The sequence below is a fragment of the Amblyomma americanum genome, chromosome 1 (genome assembly GCF_052857255.1).
Source record: "Amblyomma americanum isolate KBUSLIRL-KWMA chromosome 1, ASM5285725v1, whole genome shotgun sequence".
NCBI classification, from domain to species: Eukaryota; Metazoa; Arthropoda; class Arachnida; order Ixodida; family Ixodidae; genus Amblyomma; species Amblyomma americanum.
Genome location: NC_135497.1, coordinates 197084032 through 197105196, shown reverse-complemented (window position 1 = coordinate 197105196; position 21165 = coordinate 197084032). Strand labels below are relative to the sequence as shown.

At 44.0% G+C, this 21165-nt stretch overlaps 1 protein-coding gene across 1 annotated transcript in view; it reads right to left on the bottom strand.

The window, feature by feature from the left end:
- Positions 1-21165, bottom strand: part of LOC144114476 (uncharacterized) — a 116471-nt gene that overhangs the window by 50176 nt on the left and 45130 nt on the right. The window contains exons 8-11 of the mRNA XM_077648232.1: positions 17773-18024; positions 13958-14056; positions 10942-11090; positions 4070-4229 (exon numbers count right to left, since the gene is read on the bottom strand). Coding sequence (XP_077504358.1) covers positions 4070-4229; positions 10942-11090; positions 13958-14056; positions 17773-18024 — 660 coding nt within the window. The remainder of the gene's footprint in view (positions 1-4069; positions 4230-10941; positions 11091-13957; positions 14057-17772; positions 18025-21165) is intronic.

Genomic DNA, 21165 nt, shown 5'->3' with positions numbered 1-21165 from the left:
TGAAGCCACCCGCAGTGTCTTTTTCGTCCGCAACAACAGACAACAAGCAAAAGAATCCGACGCGCGCCGCAATCCAGAAAGGCGATGAGAGACCGCCGAGACGCTGCCGATAGTGCTAGTGAAGCGCTGGGGGCGACAACCGGAAGTTGCAAACCAAACGTCAGCGGATGACGTATTAATGGGCGGGGCCTAGTCCCAGACTTGTTTTATTTTTTTCTGGTGCCCCGTGTGTACGAGTTGAGGGGGGAGAGGAGCGTAATTTTTAATAGTCTATATCTTGGTTGTTATTGATGCTAGCTCAAAAATTCTTGCACTGGGGTGACGAGCGATCGAATGCCAATCTCTCGTCTGCCTTATGTAACTTCAATTTAATTTATTGCATAGTCCCTTTAACGTGTTGGAGAGACTGCTATGGTAGATAATGTCGCCCATTTCTGAACTGCTGCCTCTCAAATTATATTGATGTATCCGTTGTTTCCTTATTTTTGCGTAATGTCCTTTTTACTGACTCTTCCGAGTGCTTCTATCTACGTACAGTCTGTTTGCACTGTTGACGCCCAACAGATGCCTCCTCTGTAGTTGGCTTGAGCAAACTGTAATCGCAATATAATAGCTTTTTTAATTTTTCATTTTCATGCAGTCTCAAGCTCTCTGCTGGGACTATATTTGTGGTTGCATTATATAAGTATAAATACAGTACCCTCCTCTTTACATGCACACTGCATCAAAACAGCTGCTTGCCAAGGCTGGTAAACATGACAAAAATTGAAAGTCCATCTGGGCTACTCCATCCAGTTTTGCCCTTGAATACTTTGATTTCATTATTTACAGAAAATAACTCAACCCATTTCCTTTTGATAATGCAAAAATGACGCAGCAAATTATTAGTCTTTCTACTTCACTGTGGCACACCTCTAACACAGTGAAAGCTCGTTAATTCAAACCTCATTAATTCGAATTTCTGAATAATTCAAACAATATGACTTGGTTTGTCCATACTCCATTGAAGTCTATGTAAAATACAGCCCGTTAATTTGAATTTTCGGTGGTGCAATACGCTCACGTTCAAACGACACCTTGCCCAACCTGGGCAGTCTGGATACGTGGTTAACCAGCAACTCTCCTGCGAGGCTGTTTCTCTGAAGGAGAGTTGGAAAGGGTAAAATTTGGGTGCGAGGCCGGATTAATGGGGAAGGAGGGCTCTCTCTCCTTATACAGGCAAACCTCGTTACAACGAGCACGGATATTACGAATTATTGGCTGTATCGAACTGTTCCTAAATATTTTCAATACACACATGCATTTCTTGCTTTACAGATTGAATGTGGTTTGCCATAAAATGGATATATCGAACTGCCGAGCACCAATCTGTGGCCGGTTGGATGGCAGGCGACATGCTTTGCCTCACTCCACGGACTTGTGGTGGAGTGGCAAGTGTTCGCGCCATAGTTCACGCTTTACCTCACTTAGACAACAGCGACACAGACGAGATAGCGGCGAGAAAAGCTGGTAGCCAGGCAGTCGGCACCCGTTCGCACCCGATGATAGTGCCCCAGAAATATTGACAAGGTCGGCTGCTGTAGCTTGCCAGCAGCCACTGACTGCTCACATAGGTTTACCGGAGCGGAGGTGGTGAAAATGGAGATACCTTTCATTCTGGCGTCCAATTTTTTATGCGACACCACTGCAATCCGAGGAAGCCACCCTAGCTGGCGTTCGATCTGCCGCCGCCACCACGTGCTGTGGTGCTGCCACTAGGTTTTTTGCGGCCTCCGCAATCGCCACGAACGGCTTCGAAACAGTGCTAAAACTATGGACTATGGAAAAAGTCTCTCCCAGTTGCCATTCTCTTGCCGACTAAATATTTTGGCGTCATTTTATATTACAACTTTCGGCCATATCGAACTATTTTACGATTTTTCACCAGTTGGCTATAATGAGGTTTCACTGTAGCAGCGGCAACTAGGTGCATGATCTCCCAAAACTGTTACCCGACTGCCGTTTGTAAGTACCGATTTCGAAGGCTCCAGTAGGCTGCTGTTCTAGCTTCTGTTGTTGAGATCTACAGTGAATCAGAGGCATCGCAGCATCAACATCCCCAGCACATCGAATCTGAAAGCACGTGATCATGCATGAAACCGCGAAAAAAAAGGATATGAGCTTTCACTCATTTGCTGCGTATTTTTGTCTCGGTTTTCTGGTGCTGTTAGAGTCATGTTCCGTACGTACAACTGGTTGCAGCCAAAGCGGTCAACCTGTGCGGTGCACCACAGCGTAGTGTTTTATATATGTTAGTTCGCAGTGATTGTCGCACCAAAATGTTTCATTAGAAGATTGAAACCATGTTTGAAGTCGACACCAGTGTGTTTATAGAGCCAGGATCTTGCCAAAAAGCCTGCTCATTGTCTTGGCAGTCTGCTACTCGGGTCGGAAGTTTGACAAATCGGGCAACGTACGTGTGGCCTTCCTGGAGACTTTCGATTTATGACTTAAATTTATCCGATCCCTAACATCGAGGAGCGCCTTGAGAAAGTTAGTAGCGCTCAGTTTATTTCCACCCTAGATCTTGTCAGGGGTTATTGGCAGGTTCCACTTACAGTAGAGGCTAGTAGGTATGCGGCGTTCATTTCACCAATGGGAACATTCCGTCCTAAAGTTTTGAGTTTTGGTTTGAAGAACGCGCCATACTGCTTTTCAAGCCTCATGGACAAAGTGTTGCGGGGACAGGAAGAATTCGCTTTACCGTATTTAGACGACGTAGCGATATTCTCCGCATCCTGGTCTGAGCATATGGCACACTTGCGGGCAGTGCTAACCCGGCTGCGCGAAGCGGGCTTGACAGTCAAGGCTCCCAAGTGCCAATTAGCACAGGCCGAGGTTGTCTACCTCGGTCACGTGATTGGACAGGGTCGTCGCCGGCCCTCTGAAATAAAGGTGGCCGCTGTGCGAGACTTCCCGCAACCGCGTACGAAGACCGATATTCGGTCGTTCTTAGGTGTCGCCGGCTACTATCAGAGGTACATCCCCAGGTACTCCGATATCGCGGCTCCCCTGACTGATGCTCTAAGAAAAACAGAGCCCCAAACAGTCGTCTGGGGCGAGACAAAGGAAAGAGCTTTTAGCGCCCTAAAGAGCGCCCTAACAAGCCAGCCTGTGCTACGATCGCCAGACTACACAAAAGGGTTCGTTGTGCAGTGCGATGCTAGTGAGCGAGGCATGGGCGTTGTACTGTGCCAACGGGAAAATGGAGAAGTGGAACACCCCGTCCTGTATGCTAGTCGTAAGCTGACCTGTCGTGAGCAGGTGTACAGCGCCACCGAGAAAGTGTGTGCGTGTCTCGTGTGGGCCGTTCAGAAATTGTCATGCTACCTAGCCGGCTCGAGGTTTATCATTGAGACGGATCACTGCCCTCTCCAATGGCTGCAGACCATCTCTCCCAAAAACTACAGCGCAGTGTCCGCGGTTCGGAAGTGTGAATTAAGAGTCACGGAGGTTGAGCTATAATTTTGGCCGAAAAGCAGCAGTCGCGTTATGGTCACACGATGCTCGATTTTCCAGACTTGCGACCATGCTCGTAGGTGTCTGCAGAAGTTGGGACACACTGAGTGTTGTCCGCCTCTTCAGTTCGGAAGGCGAAGAAGACGCCTACCGATAAGTTGGGATTTAGAACACAGGGTGTTGGCTGTTCACTTCCGGCAAAAAACCCAAAAGGTGATGACTGATTAGTTTAGAACAATAAAATAGGGCAATCTTACTACCAGCCTGCTTCCCGATCACAGTGTACCGCATATCCATTCACTTTCGTTAGTTCAAACTTCAGTTAATTTGAACTGCGTCGGTGTTCCAGTGGAGTTCGAATTAGTGAGCTTTTAATGTATGCAAGCTTATGAAAAAAAAAAGCAGATAAACAATAATGACTGATGGAAATTGTTACATGACCCTATTTTTCTTTTGTTGCCAGTTATGACTGATGGTTACCACACAGTTACCAACTGCAAATTTTGCAGGAAAAACCCAAGTGGGTATTTTTTGGAAACCAGCAGGTCAAAATGCAAAGTATTTTTCATACCAGGATCAACACCAGTGAAGCTAAACACAAAGAAGTTTCCAGGCATGAACCCTTGGGCTCGCAGCATCAGTCTGTTATTGAGCGATGCAACAGGGTAGAGTTCAGTTCCCACAGAGAACTTCTGAAGCACAGGACCATTTTGGTAGAAGTCCGAGACCACCTGCAAGTGCAAGGAAAAGCCTTATCAGATTTACCTAGTAACCTTACAAGCTAACCACAAGGCACTCTTAAACAATGTTGACAAATAGGTTCATCAAACAGAAGCAGAAATGCACAAATACAAACAAACAGCTTGGCTAAAGCTCTATTCCAAGTTCAACATTTCTCCTGCAACACAAGGGGAATGTGGTTGAAAGTAGACTGGCAAGTTTACAATTAACTTCGAAAGTTATGTCCTCGTTCAGCAGTCGCCATTCATACCAAGCGATTAGTGCTGGACTAAGCGTGAACCGCACCAAAAGTGACAATTAGGCTTCATAGTAACGCACCGTTCGCCTGGTGTTGCTAGACCTAGTGTGCTTTGCATTGAAGCCATAGAGGAAGTGCTTTGAGTCTAGTCACGTCTTACTATAAAAGGTCTAACCTCGTTACCAGTTTACTATAACACAAAAACCTATTCAAATGAATGGATAATTGATTTCCGCAAGGCCTCCGAGAGTGAAGTGTGTGGAAAAGCAGGCCAGACGAATGCCACCTCACACATCGGCAGCCACAGGTCGCATGCGTGGCGTGCTGCTCCGAACAATCGGTCAGTCAAGTACCAGATTTTCGGAGGATTTTCACATCAACTTAAAATCACGTGATGTTTGCCAGTGAACTGACCTAGCAACAGTTACTTTATGAGGTCAATTCGTGCCGGTCACTGTGAGTGTGTCCTACCATACATATACTGTCAATGCATTATGTATTGGAAGGATTCACCAGGACTGGCCCAATTTGTTATAAAAAAGAGTGTTGCAGATTAAAAAAGGGATGCATAATCAGGGCTCTGCTGTAGCCTAAAAAATTTTGCAGAAAAATGCCGGTCCTGTGTAAGGGCCACACTCCATCAAAACCGGAGCAAAAAGTGCAGTCCTTACACGAGTATATATGGTATTTGGTTCATATTTGATTCAGGAAATGGCTATTCAAAATTTTTTTTAATATTCACAAGCAACTGAATACCACCAACTTTCATAGATCTGACCATGCCGAGTCGGAAAGTGCCAGGAAAACAATGTAGAGGCGTCCTCTGCTTTCTCCTCCTTTGTTTAGAATGAAAAAAGGTCACATTCCGCAGCTATGTTATCGGGCACAGCTAAGCTTGGAGCTCAGGCAAAATTTGTGAGGTTGTAATAGGGGGGATAATACATTCTTCCCGCTTTATCGCGGCCAACAGTTCAAAACTGCCGGCCCCACTCCATGATTGCGAGCACTACTGGCTGCAAGCCGACCCTGGCGGGCCTTGCTATGAGGGGGAACAAAGGAACGACGACACTGGCTGATACAAACAAAGCATTTATTGCTGCAACAACAATAACGCCAGCTAGCAACAAAATACGCCAAAGAATCGAGGCCGTCTGACTCGCCAGCAAAGTTACGAGCAAATGTTCGCCCGTGCTAGGGTAGAGAAGAAGCTTCAAGGATGGACGGGATGAGCTAGAGGGAAAATGTCCCACTAGGCCTCGCCTAGCTGTGGGAGAGTGAAGTGCTCCACCGAACAGTCCATGTGCGCCGAGTTCCTGAGCCGAAGAGCAAGCTATCCCCCGTGCGCATGCAGCAATCACACGGTCCGTGGTGCTCGTGGCGCTGCAACGCCGATGCCCTCTCTTGTTAGTTAAAGTAACTAGAAACTAGGGAGTAACCATCGCGGGGAAGCAAACCAAAGCGGACAAGTCCCCAGAAATTCCACAAGTGGGCTTATCCGCATACCACACTTCATGAAAACAAGATGTCCGACCACCCACTTCGAACAAACACAATGCGGTGGATTTTGTTTGATCCTTCAATAATGTCCTCCAAGAAGCTTAACACTAACAGCCACGCTCATGGCAGTGATCCTGTCGCCTTCACAACTCTTCTGGCAAGAGGTCTGCTATCGTATTACAGTAAAATGTGATACCGAAAAGCCCACTTGCAGAATTTTGCATGGAGCTCCAAAGGAGAGCCAAGTTGAGGTGTCACCTGCAGGGCAAGTGATCATGTAACTATACCATCTATCGCATTGTGAATTCTCGCCCATGCACCTCTGATGTGCACGTAACAGTGGGTGTGACGACTACAGGAGAGCTTCTGTCATTAGGCCAAAAAACATCCTGGCCAAATATCGTATTTTCTCTCGTAATGAACCCACTCGCATAATGAACCCACCCCCCCACTATTGTCAGTGAGAAATTAACATTTTTTTTTAATGTTGCTTAAAAACACGCACGTGACCTTAAGGAATGGTGTTCAGCATGTTCGCTTGATCTCACCATAATTCGCCCGCGCTGTTGACTGTCGCAAAATCATCGGATTGTGCCCCGATACAGCAAATACCTTTTGAAATGGATGATGCTAAATACCAGCAGCACGAACGCGGGAGACGTGGGCATGCAGCTTGTTGACAGCGTGCACTTCAGCGTATGATGGACGGGCAAACATTAGATGAAATTTCGAATTACAAAAAAAAAAATCCATTCAGCAATTTGTAATGTCAAAACAACCGTATAAACCGGAATATAAGTCGAGATTTTTTCTTAAAAACAGCGAGCGAAAGTCGCCCCTCGTCTTATAAAACGGCCTTAGCAGAATGTGAGTCGCAGTCTGGCAACCCACGGAGCCTGTTCGCGAACGGATAGCCAAAGCCGTATCGACATCCAAACGCGAATGCTTTTTTTTTTTTTTTCGTTCAGAGCCACCGGATTGTTGGTCTTCGCGTGCGCTGCTTTGTTTGACCTCGTGCACAATTCCGCATTAGCAATGAGTACCAGCGGCACACGGAGGCAGTTCACAGCGGCTTTCAAGAAGGAAGTTATTGAGTTCGCTGAAGCGAACGGGAACATGGCCGCTGAGCGCATGTTCGGCGTTTCGGAGAAGAGCGTGCGGTATTGGCGCAGACAGAAAGATAAGTTGTTCGCGTGCAAGCCGAGCAAAATGTCCTTTCGTGGACGTCGTGCAGTACATCCAGAACTTGAGGACGCACTTGCGGACTTTGTGCGGCACCTTCGTGCGCGGTCACTACCCGTGACTGTGCATTCCATTCAATTTAAAGCTTTGGACCTTGCGCGGGAAGCTGGACTACGCCGAGAAGAGTTCAGCGCACCGAAGTCATGGGTGCGCCGTTTTATGAGGCGCAAGGGATTTTCTCTCCGTCGCCGCACATCCATATGCCAGAAGCTGCCAGAGGAGTTCGCCGATAAGCTCGTCAGCTTCCAGTGGTATGTGATTCGGCTTCGAGAGGAGCACGATTACATGCTCGGACAAATTGCGAATGCCGACGAGACCCCTGTCTGGTTTGATATGCCTTCGGCTACCACGGTCAGCGAACGCGGCGCCAAAGAAGTAAAACTTCTGTCGACAGGAAGTGAGCACTCCCACTTTACTGTCATGCTTGCGTGCAAGGCAGATGGCAGTAAGTTGCCTCCTTTTGTCATTTTCAAAAGGAAAACGATGCCGAAGGAAGCCTTCCCTTCAGGTGTTGTTGTGCGCGTGAATGAGAAAGGGTACATGGACGAGGCTATGATGATTGATTGGATTTGCGTGGTGTGGAATAATCGGCCCGGTGCACTGCTGCGTCATCGGAGCATGCTGGTTTTGGATGCTTTTCGCGGCCACCTGACCGAATCAGTAAAGCGCGCACTCACGGAAGCTAGGACCGACCTCGTCGTCATTCCTCCTGGTGGAATGACGTCTACCCTTCAGCCACTCGACGTGGTACTCAACAAGCCCTTTAAGGACAGAGTGCGACAGGAGTACAATGAGTGGATGTCCGGCGACAATCCGAAGACACCGACGGGCCGCCTGCGAAGGCCTCCGCTTGCGACCGTCTGCAGCTGGGTGTTGTCGGCCTGGCGTTCTTTGCCAGATGCCATGGTGCAAAAGGCTTTCAAGAAGTGCTGCATAAGCAACACGCTGGATGGAACTGAGGACGACGCACTGTGGGAGGCGGTGAGCGACAAGGAATCGTCTTCCGACGACACTGATGAAAGTTTGGAGTGAAGTCGCAGCTCCGGTGGTCCAGGGATGCAGCCGGCGTTGCAAATAAATGAGTTTCGGCAATATTTGCTTCTTTATTTTTTTTTTTCTATTTTCTTCACTTCAAAATAAGGGGGTCGACCTATATTCCCACTCGACCTATATACGGCTTATACGGTACCCAAGATATATCAATGAAAATTTGTATTTAGTCATTCAGCACACTTCCTAGTAACCGTGCCAAATTTCATTGCTCTACTACAAAAAATAAGGAATTTCACTCCAATCCCCACCTCCCCCATAAACCGCTTTTGTGCTGGATTTTAACGGGAGAATAGAGCCAGACACATTCGGCAACATGATGTGCATTGCATGAGCAATGCAGGTTGAAATGAACGATCCTGTTATACAAAAGCCCAAATCCTTTAAATTTTTATGCTGAGTATCCTACTAGGGTAGGCAAAGATTTTAATAACTATGGGTGCGCGAATATTTGAAATTTCGAATACAAATTGAATATGTTTGATATTCGATTTGTATTCGAGAAAGTGATAGTCGAGAATTTCCGAATACTCGAAAATTCCTGAATACTCGCCAGCGATCGAATGCCGCACCAACTTTCATAAATTCGACAGTGGCAAAAACACAATACCTGAGCAAATTATCCAACGATAGAGTTTAAAGTTCCGGGAAAAGACTACAAAGGTTCTGTTCCCTTCCTTCTCTGTCGTTCATCGTGTGGACTGATCGCATTCCAAAGCCTTGTGAGAAATTCCGCAAGTGGGCTTTCCCACATTCCACATGCGCTGCAAACAAGATGGCCAACGACCCGCTTCGAACAATCGTAACGAGAAAGCGCGCTTTTTTTTTATCCGTCCATAATATGTTACATATTTAATGTCCACACCCATGTCATTTGTACTGATGCCTTCATAACTTCTGAACGTGACCTCTGCCACCTCGTTTTGGTCAACCACAACATGCAGGAAAGCCTGCTTGTGGAATTTTGTCTTGAGGCTTCCAAAGGGGTGAGTCGAGGTGTAGCAACAGGGCAAGCGACCCTGTAGAAATCCCGCCTATTGCATGGTTCGTTGTAACCCGCTCACCTCTTAAGTGGGCGTACCAACAGGTGTGACAATGTTCGGAGGGCCCTGTCGCCTGCAGCAACTGCAGCAGTCAGCCCGCGCATTCGCCGGTAGCCCAATCCTAGCTCCGCGCCACTTTCGGACGCCGACTGGCGCGTCGCTGTTCATTTCTTTTTCCTTTTTAGAAGCAGTCTTGCTGTTTCGGATGCCGATGTGCGCTCCCCCCCACTTGCGTTCGCGTTGTTCTTCCAGCATGACTAAACTGGGTGCTCGTCACGGGCTTACAGGTGTTGTGCGACGCTGCCGCCTCAAAAGGCTCTTCCACATCATCAGCAGTTTTTTTTTTTTTTTCGGGGCCTGCAGGGCATTTTGTAAATCAACCTTCAGATAACTCTGGCATTTCTTCTGGTCCCCTAAACTCCGAGTTAATGAAGTTTTGACTTGTCATCGTGTTATTTTTTGTTTCCAATTTTGTCATTTTATGATTTTCATTTTGTATGACCACACTACAGGTTGCATACTGTTATGCTGCCTAATCACACAGTATGCATTTCTGCGCACATCATTTTTTTTTTGATACGGTGCTGAGGAAGTCTAGTTTTGTTTATTTCAGTTTGCCCTTATTTTGAAAAAAATAAGGGCAATAGCGTTTGCTTGTTTTTCTTTTCTGAATTTTTTTTGTACTGAACAGATATTCGATATTCAATTCTATATTCGAAGCCATTTTTTCTTCCTATTCATATTCGATTTGTATGAGAAAATTTCAATATTCACACATCCTTATAAATAACATTTCACAGAAAAAATGCATGTAATAACTAGGGTGCTTTGGCAAAAACAAGCATGCACCACTAGTCATGCATTTTCACTACTGGTGCACTGATACATGACAGACTTTACAGCCAGTGTAAATTGGACAATAAATAACTTAGCCTAAATAATAGTAACTTAAGTAACACACTGTTATACTTTATTAAACGGCATCGCCAATATTTCCCCAGCACAGAAGGAAAAAAAAGCTACCGTACACTGCTGTGTGCAAGTCGACCACCCTACTTACACCCCTCGCTGTTCAAAAAGAACACTCCAAATGTTAGCCGACATAACCAACCGCCCCCTCAATAAGGATGTACACCTACTGCAGTATGTTCTTAAATACTTAGTTCTACGTGATTTCATGTTTGCTAGCTTTTCCTCCAAACGTCTTCCCACAGAGTCAGAAACTTTTCCTTGAGCGCTTTGGAGAATGTACTACCCATGGTATGGCATCACCCAGTTGATTCAAAGGTTCCTCACAATCTGATCTGTCTAACTGCTCAGCTAATACAGCTGACATAAGCAACTACAATTCAGATTAACCCAAATGACAAAATTCTGTCCAGACCCTTGCCAAGAGCAAAAACCTGATGGTATGCAAATAACCGGACAACCTCTCACTAGGCCTCTTGAGTTACTCAGAATTGCTTAGCAATCAAGCTAGCTGAAATTGTCATCTGCCATAGGTGCCTACCAGAGAGAGCTGTTAATTAAGTTCGGCTATTAATGTTCAGCTGCAGTGAAGTAAATTTGAACCAAGTAAAATGTCTCTAGACTACCCAATACATGATCCAAAATCATGCAAGTGGAACTGACCTCAACAGAGGCACTGCCCGTAAGTGACATGTTGTGTATGGATAGGAGCACTTGCATGCGTCGAGCCACCTCCAGAAGGTACACAGAGTCCTTGCTTTTATCTGAAATTCTGACGCCAGTTGCCTGATTTTTCCAGTGGCCTCCTTCAGCTGCACAAAATCAACCATAAAAACCGAATGAGTGGAATAAAAAACAACAGAACAGACACTTGGATTAAATGTTGACTGACTGCTGCACTGTGGGGAAAAAAAACATTGTCGCTATGCAGTTGGGATAAAAATCTTGCTTCAAGTTACTCTGCACCTAAACAGGGGACATGAAAAAACTTGACCGACGTCTAATAAACCATGTAATCTCACTCTCTTCACTAGAAGTATTATAAGGCAAAACATAATAATGGCCAAATTTTGTTTCAACCGCATCTAAAAGTGAAGGTAGCATAACTGCATTCAAGACGTACTTCGGCGAGTACGCTGCCATCAGCCGCCACAACAACCCGGAAGAAATACTCTCGCAAGTGCCCCTACAAATAAATGGCCGATTGAAGTCTCAAAGCATGCAGACACTTTTACCTGTTTAACGCCTGGTCTGACCATGTGTCCTGGGTCTTCACATAACAAGGTCAACTGTTATTAAGGGGGGACGCAGGTCTTGAAATGTTGGTCAAACGTTTAGGGGAATCCCCTAAGGTGGCGTAGATTTGTAATAAGGGAGTAATTACTCATTGGCATCCACCCAAGTGCAGCCATACGGCTACAAAGGAAAGCTATACTGCTTTCTCAGAAACTTCGCAGTTAAAGAAAAATTCGTCCTGGTCCGGGGTTCGAACCCGGGACCACCACTTCACCGGAGCAGTCAGTCTACCTACTGAGCTAACTGGGACGGCAAGCATATGGTAGGGCGAGAGCAAATTGATCAATAACTCGTTATCGCCTATTAGCTCCCAGTGGAACGTACCACACAGGAAGAATTATACCCACATAAAACAATTCTTTTGGCTGAGTTTTTTTTCCCCCCAACTAATGGCTGCCAAGTTGGAGGTGTGGGCTTTACACAAGTATGTAGGAATTTGCTGTAGATGTCAATAATAAAATAAAAAGGGAGGAGGGGGGAGAAAGCTCTTGATTGCATAGTTAACACTGGCAAAGCATAGCAATGCTTCAAAACAATACAGCATTGAAAATTTGTATAATTCAGGCAGTCCACATGGTTCCAGAAAACATGCATAACAAGCTATAGCTGCAAACAGCCATTTACTTAGAGGCAGACAGGTGTACATGGTTGATTTTGCTGGTGCAAAGTTTCCCAAAAACTAAGTGTGCACAAATCATAAGTTGCTGTGTGACAGCAGCACCTATAAATGTGTTTTCTACTCCTTTTCCTTCCACTACTAATGTACCGCAGTAATGTGCAAGCACATACACATCTAGTGGCAGCTAGTGTCTTTGTCATAACTTGCAGCTGTTACTTTCCATTACTGCTATGTAGTTTATAAATCCTTGCTCGCTGTCCAACTGCAACACCTGTGAAGCAGCTGAGGTGTGAATCTACAGACATTACTGCTAAGTAGATGCATGGTGGGCTCTGAAGAGCAGCGCACCTAAGCTTCTCGATACGTTGTCAAAAAAAAGTACACCAGAAAGATTATGGTTTATTTATTTGGAGAGAATTTAAAGGTGAGAAATTTCACATGAAGAAGCAGTTTTAAAACAAATGCACCATAAAAGAGGCTGCCCTCACTGTTTTAGAGGACTTCTGATCATCAGTGTATATATTATAAATTAGAAGCATGCTTTTAGCTGTCAAACTTTTGCACACAAGCATGAAAGAAGCATTCTACTGGGTGTTTCACATAAGATGTTCTGCAATTTTAAAAATAGGTTTTTTGAGTTAGGAGAGCACTTTTTTCAGCATACATTGTCAGGGGTGTAGCACATCAGAATACAACTAAGTTGTGTTAACTACTAGAATAGTTAACTAATACTGAGTAGTTAACTTTTCCACTTTCACTGTTAGTCTCGTTATTTACTGAGGCGTGCAGCTCACCATAAGTAATATCCATAGCAGTTTTCAGTATTTCAGAAATGCAATTATTCTTGTTGCTGTGGCCCAACAAATAAATTTTGGCTATTTCAACAAGCTACAAGTTACTGGAGGGGTTGCTCTGCTAGCAAGCTTCTCGAAAGCACATGTATTTTGAGCGCCGAGGGTAAATGCATTTTTGAAATTCTAAAAACTGATGTGGATATTACTTACAGTGGGCTACACGCCACTCAATAAATAATTAGACTAAAAGCAATAGTTCAATACTAGTAACCAGCCTACTAGTTAGCACGTCTTTGCTGTATTCTGATGCGTTAAACCACAGCCAATGAAATGACATCAGCCTCTTGTGCCCAGTGTTGTAGGCGTTACCCCAAAAAAGTAACTATATACGTTACTCGTTACGCTAAAAAAAAAAAAAAAGGAATGCGTTAGCGCCCTACGTTACCTACAAAAAAAGGTAATGCATTACCGTTACCGGAAAAAAGTACTGCATGTTACTTTGCCGTTACTTCATGGCCATAAATTTTAATTAGTGCGTCTTCGCCTTAAGAACTTACGGTAACAATTTGTAAAGGTCACATTTCTCAGAAAACTTCTGGCCCAAAAAATGATTTTACGCGAAATCCTGATTTAAAGAGAATACTTTGCACAAATGTGCAGGAGCTTAGCAATGTTATAGTGGCCTAAAGTTGCCTGTAGAGCTACATGTGATGGATTCTAACTCTGTGGCACATGGTGAAGTCATTTTCTGAATGTGACATTAAACACGAAATGACACTTCATCATCAATTCTAACTTCACAAAGAAAACATCGCAGAACTCTCAACAAATTTTAGCTAACTCTTGAAAATGTGGTGTTCCAAAATGCTCTGCATACTTCCACTCTTGACAGTTGTGTGTTGACTGAAAAGAATTCAAAACCTATTTCCTAGCAAAACAGTGCTAAAGAAAACAAAACAAAGAATCTTACCTGTCTCAGTTACTCGAGCAACAAAGCTGTCACTGGTGTTGTACTCAGCAACTGCCAGGGACACCCATATATACTTGCTAGAAGTACGCGAGACAAGCCCTGCATGAAATAAATCAACACACTTATTTACAATTTTCATTACAGCCAGCAACACGACTTGAATGAGAACACAAGCTTAATGTTAGAAAACAGCACAGCACAAATTATTTCAATTAAGAAAATGTACCACTAGAAAAACAAAAAAACAGCAGAAGACACAGTTGCTAGTAAAGACTACATCATCTAGTGATGACCTGCTAAACTTTATCATAAGTGTTCAATTTGCTAAATGAAATCAGATAGTTCCCGTTCCAAAGTTACTTGAAATTTCAAGTATGGCTATTAACAATTTTGAAAAATTAACAATTTACGAATCCCAAATATGATCCAGCATCAATATTTTTCTTTCACAATGATATCAAAAATGGCCTTCACTACATCAATGCACGTCATATTGCCACAATTATTATATTCAGAAGGCAAGTTTTACCCTACTGCACCACTAATACCCTTGTCACAACGCAGGCAAGTTTAATGACTTTCACAAAGTGCAACTTCCTCGAATGAATGACACTTTCGGTGCGTGCTATGACACAGAAAATATGTCATTTGGAAATGATGGCAGTGGCAATGAAAAGTGCAGAACCTTGTGGAAATTAATTTGTTCTCGCATAAACTAGATGGTATATGGTTTATGAGGGTTTAACGTCCCAAAGCGACTCAGCCTATGAGGGACGCCGTAGTGAAGGGCTCCGGAAATTTCGACCACCTGGGGTTCTGTAACGTGCACTGACATCGCACAGTACACGGGCCTCTAGAATTTCGCCTCCATCGAAATTCGACCGCTGCGGCCGGGATCGAACCCGCGTCTTTCGGGCCAGCAGCCGAGCACCATAACCACTCAGCCACCGCGGCGGCCGCATAAACAAGAGAATACAATTGTATTGCAAATATAATTACTCCAAGCTAATTTTCAGAGGTTTATTTCTACAACTGAATACATTTTGTTAACTACAAAAAGCATCATGATCTCAGACAGGTAATATCCCTACTACACAGGAGTTTCAAATGCCTTCCAACCGAATGTCATTAGAATCGACAGCTGCCTTGTGATGCTACACGAAGTTTTTGATCAACAGCTAAGGTAAGGTAGATTGTACAGCTAAGGTAGATTCTAGTCGACAGATTTGCGTAAAGACATTCGAGATTTTGGAATGCCTTTGAAATGCGAACACAGCCCGCACTGACCAATAGGCACTGAAATCGCCCTGCCCACAGTAACGCCAGTCGAATGCTTCAGCCTTGCACATGTTTATTTTCATATCTGTAGAATGCTTTTTCTGTTCCTTCTTTAGCAAATATCTCGTAAGTACTTGCTAAACGATTGCTTGAAGATCATAGTACACCACTAAACATTAACCGCATAAGCGCGAAATTTTCCCAGGAATGCATTCATGAGAACGACTGCACTACAGTGTTCTAGTTCACATTGCCGAGTACAAACAGCTACTGCTCGTTTGCATGACATAAAATGCCCAAGAAGCACTTTAGTTACATTAAAAAATCTCTTCTCTTTAGTACCAGTTGTACCCTTGCTTGTTTATGCAGTGCAACCATTCTGTAGGAAGCACAGACGTGATTGTGCGCCTGGGAAACAATTGGTAGCCAGGCTGCTGTCATGGTGCAGTATCGGCACTTCTCAGCAATTACACGTGCTGTCTCCGATGTGATGAACACTTAATTTTAAATCACTTTATCCAGAAGTGTGCTCGGTGACCGTTCGCATTAACTGAAACGGTATTATCTGTTATACACAAGTGACAGAGACTACTGCTGCTGGGTCCCACTGGCACTACCCGTTCAATGTATGCGCAACCTGTGATATAAGAAATAGTTGATTTCAGGTCACTGTTCTCCATTCGCCACAACTTGTGAATCTGCTCTCCACAAATGACGAAATTGCACACATGAATCCTGCGGACTTGTTAGGCGTACTCGCTGGGGAAGAAAGTCATCGCCACTTGGCAGGATGAAGCAGCTCCACCACCTGTGGAATTCTGTGTGATTTACCAAGCTAGCTCTGTGAGCAAGAATAGCTGATCAATTGTGCACATTAGTTGCTGATAGCTTAGAACAGGTTATGTCGAAATGCTGCTGCTGAGACTACACACTCGCCTCGCCGGACCAAGTGGAGTGAGTTCACCAAACTCACTACGGGGAAAGAACACTCAGCAATGAGTGGCACTAAAGCGCATTGTGTGACATTACATGAATGACACTTTAGGCGAATGCCACTCATTGAAAGCGACACTGAATGAACCGGTGTGACAGGGGTATAAGCTCAGCCTCTGAAAAAAGCGTGTCACCTACTGTGATGTGGCATTACGAGTTTATTCACCTTTATCATCAATAGTAAAAGCTGACTTCTCTACATGCCATATTTACACAATTCTAATGGATACATTATGTAATAAAAATTTCACATCAAAAAAGTATTAAAAACTGAAACCATGCTGTCACTGATTTCACACGGTGGAGGTTGAGCCATTTTTCATTAGAAGTTAAGATTTTTGTTACAGATTCTGTGCCTAACTATTTTGCAGTGCCCTTTGCAATTCTGGTCCTACTCTTCCCAGGGCGTACTTCTAAAGCATCTCCTACCATTTACACAGCAGTTACTATCATTTTCTTGGAGAAGCATACGACTGCCTGCATGAGCTCATCATTAGGCCAGATATTGACACATGTAGCACTTTATAATCCAGGGCAGATGACAGCTTCATGAAATTTCTGCGCATAAAATAGGCCATTATACTGCCTTCAGTGTTTTTGGTTGGGGAACCATCTCAGCTATGCAGGGGGTAAGGGTACCCAATTGGGAAAGTGCTCTGTCAGCATACCACTGTTGGTAGCAGAAGTGGTGTTTAACCATGCAAGCTTCGAATGAATTGCACAATACCGCCTTGTCACAGCTGTGCCCAGTATCAAGGCAGGTGGGGAGGGGAGGCCTGTTTTTATCTGCAGCCATACCAGTTTTCTTGTCCTGATCTGTTGCATTACCAATTATCAGAAATGCGAGAACTTGGTGCTGTGATGCAGTTTAGATGAACCTAGCGTGACATATACCACACGCCACTTCTGCTCCAGACAGTACAAAAACGAGGCAGGCAGGCTCTATGGGCAAATGCTGCATTGCTGATGGTCATATTCCAAAGAAAGATGGTCAAGGAAAAAAAAAAACCAAAAGCAGGCAGGAAAAGACTTTTGAAAAAAGGGGGAAAAAAAAACAAGCCCCATTTGATGTATGTGAGCATTGATCTAGGATCAATTCTTTACGATTTTAAGCTTGGGTGACCTGAGACCACGTCTGTACAACTAACCATTGAAGAGTTAGATTTTAATTGAATAAAATAACAGTAAAAGGCCCTTAATTCAAACTGCACAGGGATACGAATGCAATGCACACTGCGATCGGGAGGCAGTCCAGCAGCAAGATTACCCTATTTTGTTGTTTAAAAAAGTTAAAGATCATTTCGCGCTTTTTAAGGAAGAGCCAACACCATCTGTTGTAGAGCCCGAACATGGTGAAAGACCTCCTCTTACCCTTCAAAACTGCCTTAACATTGCGTAGACCATGCCCTAACGTCACACAGAATATGCAGAATTACTGCTAAATCAAAACATAACTGCTTTTCCTGTTAGTTTGTTCAGTACATCCTCAAAAAAGAAAAACAGGAAGTAAAAGAAGGAAAGCGGCCCCATTATTAGGAACTTACCAGTAACATGCGCATCACCCTGCGATGCCTGCAGAACAACGGGTGAGTTGCGTGTGCCACCATCTGTGACCACCAGAATATCCTCAGCACCAGCAAGAGAAAAGCTGACAACATCCAAGCCAAGAATGTTGTTATCCTGACCACGAACCACCCAGCGACAACTGAGACGTTGCAGGAAATTCTCAGTCATGTTGGCGGGCAGAAGAAGCAGCTTTGATGACTCTGATGTCATTTCAATCATGCCACTGCAGTCTGGAGCAAAACACAAGAACAGACCAATCAGACAATAATTTTTTTTTGTGTGCCAGTTTGTCAATTTTTTTTTTTTTGCACAGGTAGGGAAGGGAACAATCTTCATTCATTTGATCAAATTTGTTAGTAATTAAAACAACTAGAAGTACCAAAATAAGAATTCATTCTAAAAATCGCGAAATTCAAAAAATCTGGCCCAACTGTGCCTGAACTGTTGCTTCACACAAGAGACGTTTTATCTGAAAAGCTGACAATTTACTACTACACCTTTCTCCATTTTAAGCACCAGAAAAAGCATTTTTTATCTTGAATTCTTGGACAAGGAGCTAAACATTACTGAGACAAACTGCTAGTGTCATAGTAAAAGCAGCCAATCCTACCAGTTCATAAGAACTGCTGGCATGCGTCCCTGGCATAGCTGGACTTAACATGAGGTTACAAAAGTATCAATCAGCACTCAACATGAGAAGCCATTGTCGGCAGGGTCTATTACTTGTGCACTACTACAGCGGAGTTGTCTTTATAAATTTCAGGCCGCCACAAATAATGAATTATTGTTGAACATCATTATATTGAGAGCCATAATTAAATCTGGCACAAGTCACTGCCTATCCACAACAGATATGTTCACAAACTTATCTTAACTGAAATTATTGCATGCATATTTTAAAACAAGCCCTCACTATGAGTGAACACCAATGTCTCATGTTCCTTTAATTATCATTCATCAGCATTATTATCCCTTAAAGGTCGATAACATATATATCAATGGTCAGTACTAGAAAAACGAGAACAGGCACTAAAATACAATAATACAATAACAATACCAGGATACCGTACATTTTAACAAAGCAAAATTCAAAAACTCCTAAAACAGGCTATAAGTAGTATAAGTGCAATATTATCAAAAACACAACACGGACCACAATCACATAAGCTCGAAAGAATAAAAATTACACAAAAAGGAAATCGTAGTTATTTGTTGAGATGGGCAGCTATAGTTTAGTTCTAAAGTTCAGTGCGTCACGCTCGGAGGCTATTGATTCGGGTAATTCATTCCACGCTGCAATTGTGTTGGGAAAAAAGGACCTGTTGAAAACATAGGTGTGACCATGCAATATGGAGAACAGACAGCTTCCTCAGTTCTATTCCACTCGTACTGTCCTTCTGTAGTACTTCTAAAGAAAGGACTAGATTCCCTAAAAGGATCCATGCGCTGCGTGCTTGTGAGGTAGCAGGTGAAATTAGCAAGAGAAAAGAGGGAAAATAAGTAAAGAAACATTTTATGCTGCACCCGTCCTTTGTTTTTTCTTACTGCTTAGTCCCCACCCCCGCCAGTGTTTATTATCAGGGTTGTGGTGGTTGAATAAAATTTAGCTGAAGTGTTTGTGGTGTCTACTCTTCCTGCGTCCTTAACCCCTTGGCGCTGGTATAATACAATGTCGACAACATGATTACAGCTGATGTGATTTTCACAATGACACGAATTTTAGAACTGGCCTGGATGAAGTGCTTCATACACAATATGTTACGGTTTGTGATGATGCAACTTCCCAGCTGTGGTGGATGACATTTGAACCACCGGGCACCTTCCAGCAGACACCCGGCGATGATGTCATTCAAAAGGGACTGCTTGGCAATATTGAGGAAATAAAAGGTACAAACATATATCACGGACTTTCTTGGCTGAAAATAACTGAGCAAAAAATTGATATATATCAAATTTCCCAGCGCCAAGCACAGCCCGTTTGGATAGCAGGTGGCAGGCTTCACTACACTCCACAAGTGGTTGGTGGTGGTGTGGCAAGTGTTTGCACAATGTTTGCGCCTTAATGTCACGCTCGAGTATCGCCTACATTTGGATAGGGAGGCCCTTTCTTTTATGGACGCGCTGGAAATTCTGAAACCAAAGAGGAAGCATGCTGACTTAGCAAAAGAGCCAGGCACAAGACAGTCGATGCCCTGCACCACTGCTAGGCAGCAGTGTACAAGTCAACGCAGTGTACAAGTCAACGCAGTGTACAAGTCAACGCAGTGTACAAGTCAACGCAGTGTACAAGACTGCGAGATACGCGCTGAGCACCATTTTGAAGAACAAGGCCGACGCATGGGCTAAAGTGGAGAAGAGGCCCAGCCCTCATGGCATCAGACATGTACGCACAGCTGCATATGAAGATGCTAATGCAGCAGCGTACGAATAGTTCCTTGACGTCTGCCTCATTGTGCCCAGCCCTGCAGTGGTAGTGCCGAACGCCACCTCAGTGCTTCAACCCTTCGACCAGGGGATTCCGCAAGGTGAAGGTTAGGTGTAGGAAACATCTGACTAAACGCTCCTGTAGAATCCGAGGACTGGAAGAGGCCTAAAAACTGACATCTGAGGAGTCCTGCCTATGCCGAGTGGGTTGTGGAATGCTGTAAAAACAAAACTATACAGAACTGCTTCCAACACTCTGGTCTCTGCAGAAGAAGAGCGAGCAAATTCTTTGTCAGGTGAACCTGACGAAGCTGCCGCAAATCTCTACGATTTGTGGAACCAGTTGTCCGAATTCCTGGTGCTATTTGCAATAGGGTAGCCGTAGGCGACTGTCTCCATGGACGACGACGTTTAGAACGCGGGAGAGCTTGCAGATGAAGATATCATTGCCGAAGTCGTGAATAGCCAGGACACTACTGATGCGAATTGTGACGACTTGAGGGAACCTGTGCTCACGTGCTCTGTGCACTCAGCAGATGAATAAATTCCCGACTATTTCACTTGGTAATTTGCACGCAGCAAGTGGCTATCATAGAAATACGCTCTTTTTTCTATCTCAATGTGTTTGTATGTTGTTAAATTTACTGATACTTTTATATTAATAACATGTTATATTGAACTCCTAGATGTTTTTTTAGAATTCGTCCTCTGTGGCGAGTGTAAAATGCAGTCGAACCCACATCTATCGCACTACTTTTTGATTGCAGATGTAGGCAGTGCAAACAAGAGTGCTAACTTCGACAGCGTTGCACTTCATGTATGAAAAGGAATACAGTCATTAGGAATATGTGGTTTTAAGTGGTTTGTCACATTTTATGTCACAACTTTAAGGGAAAAAATGGTCCAAGCGAACAACTTTTTTAGTTGAAAATGTAGTAAACAAATAA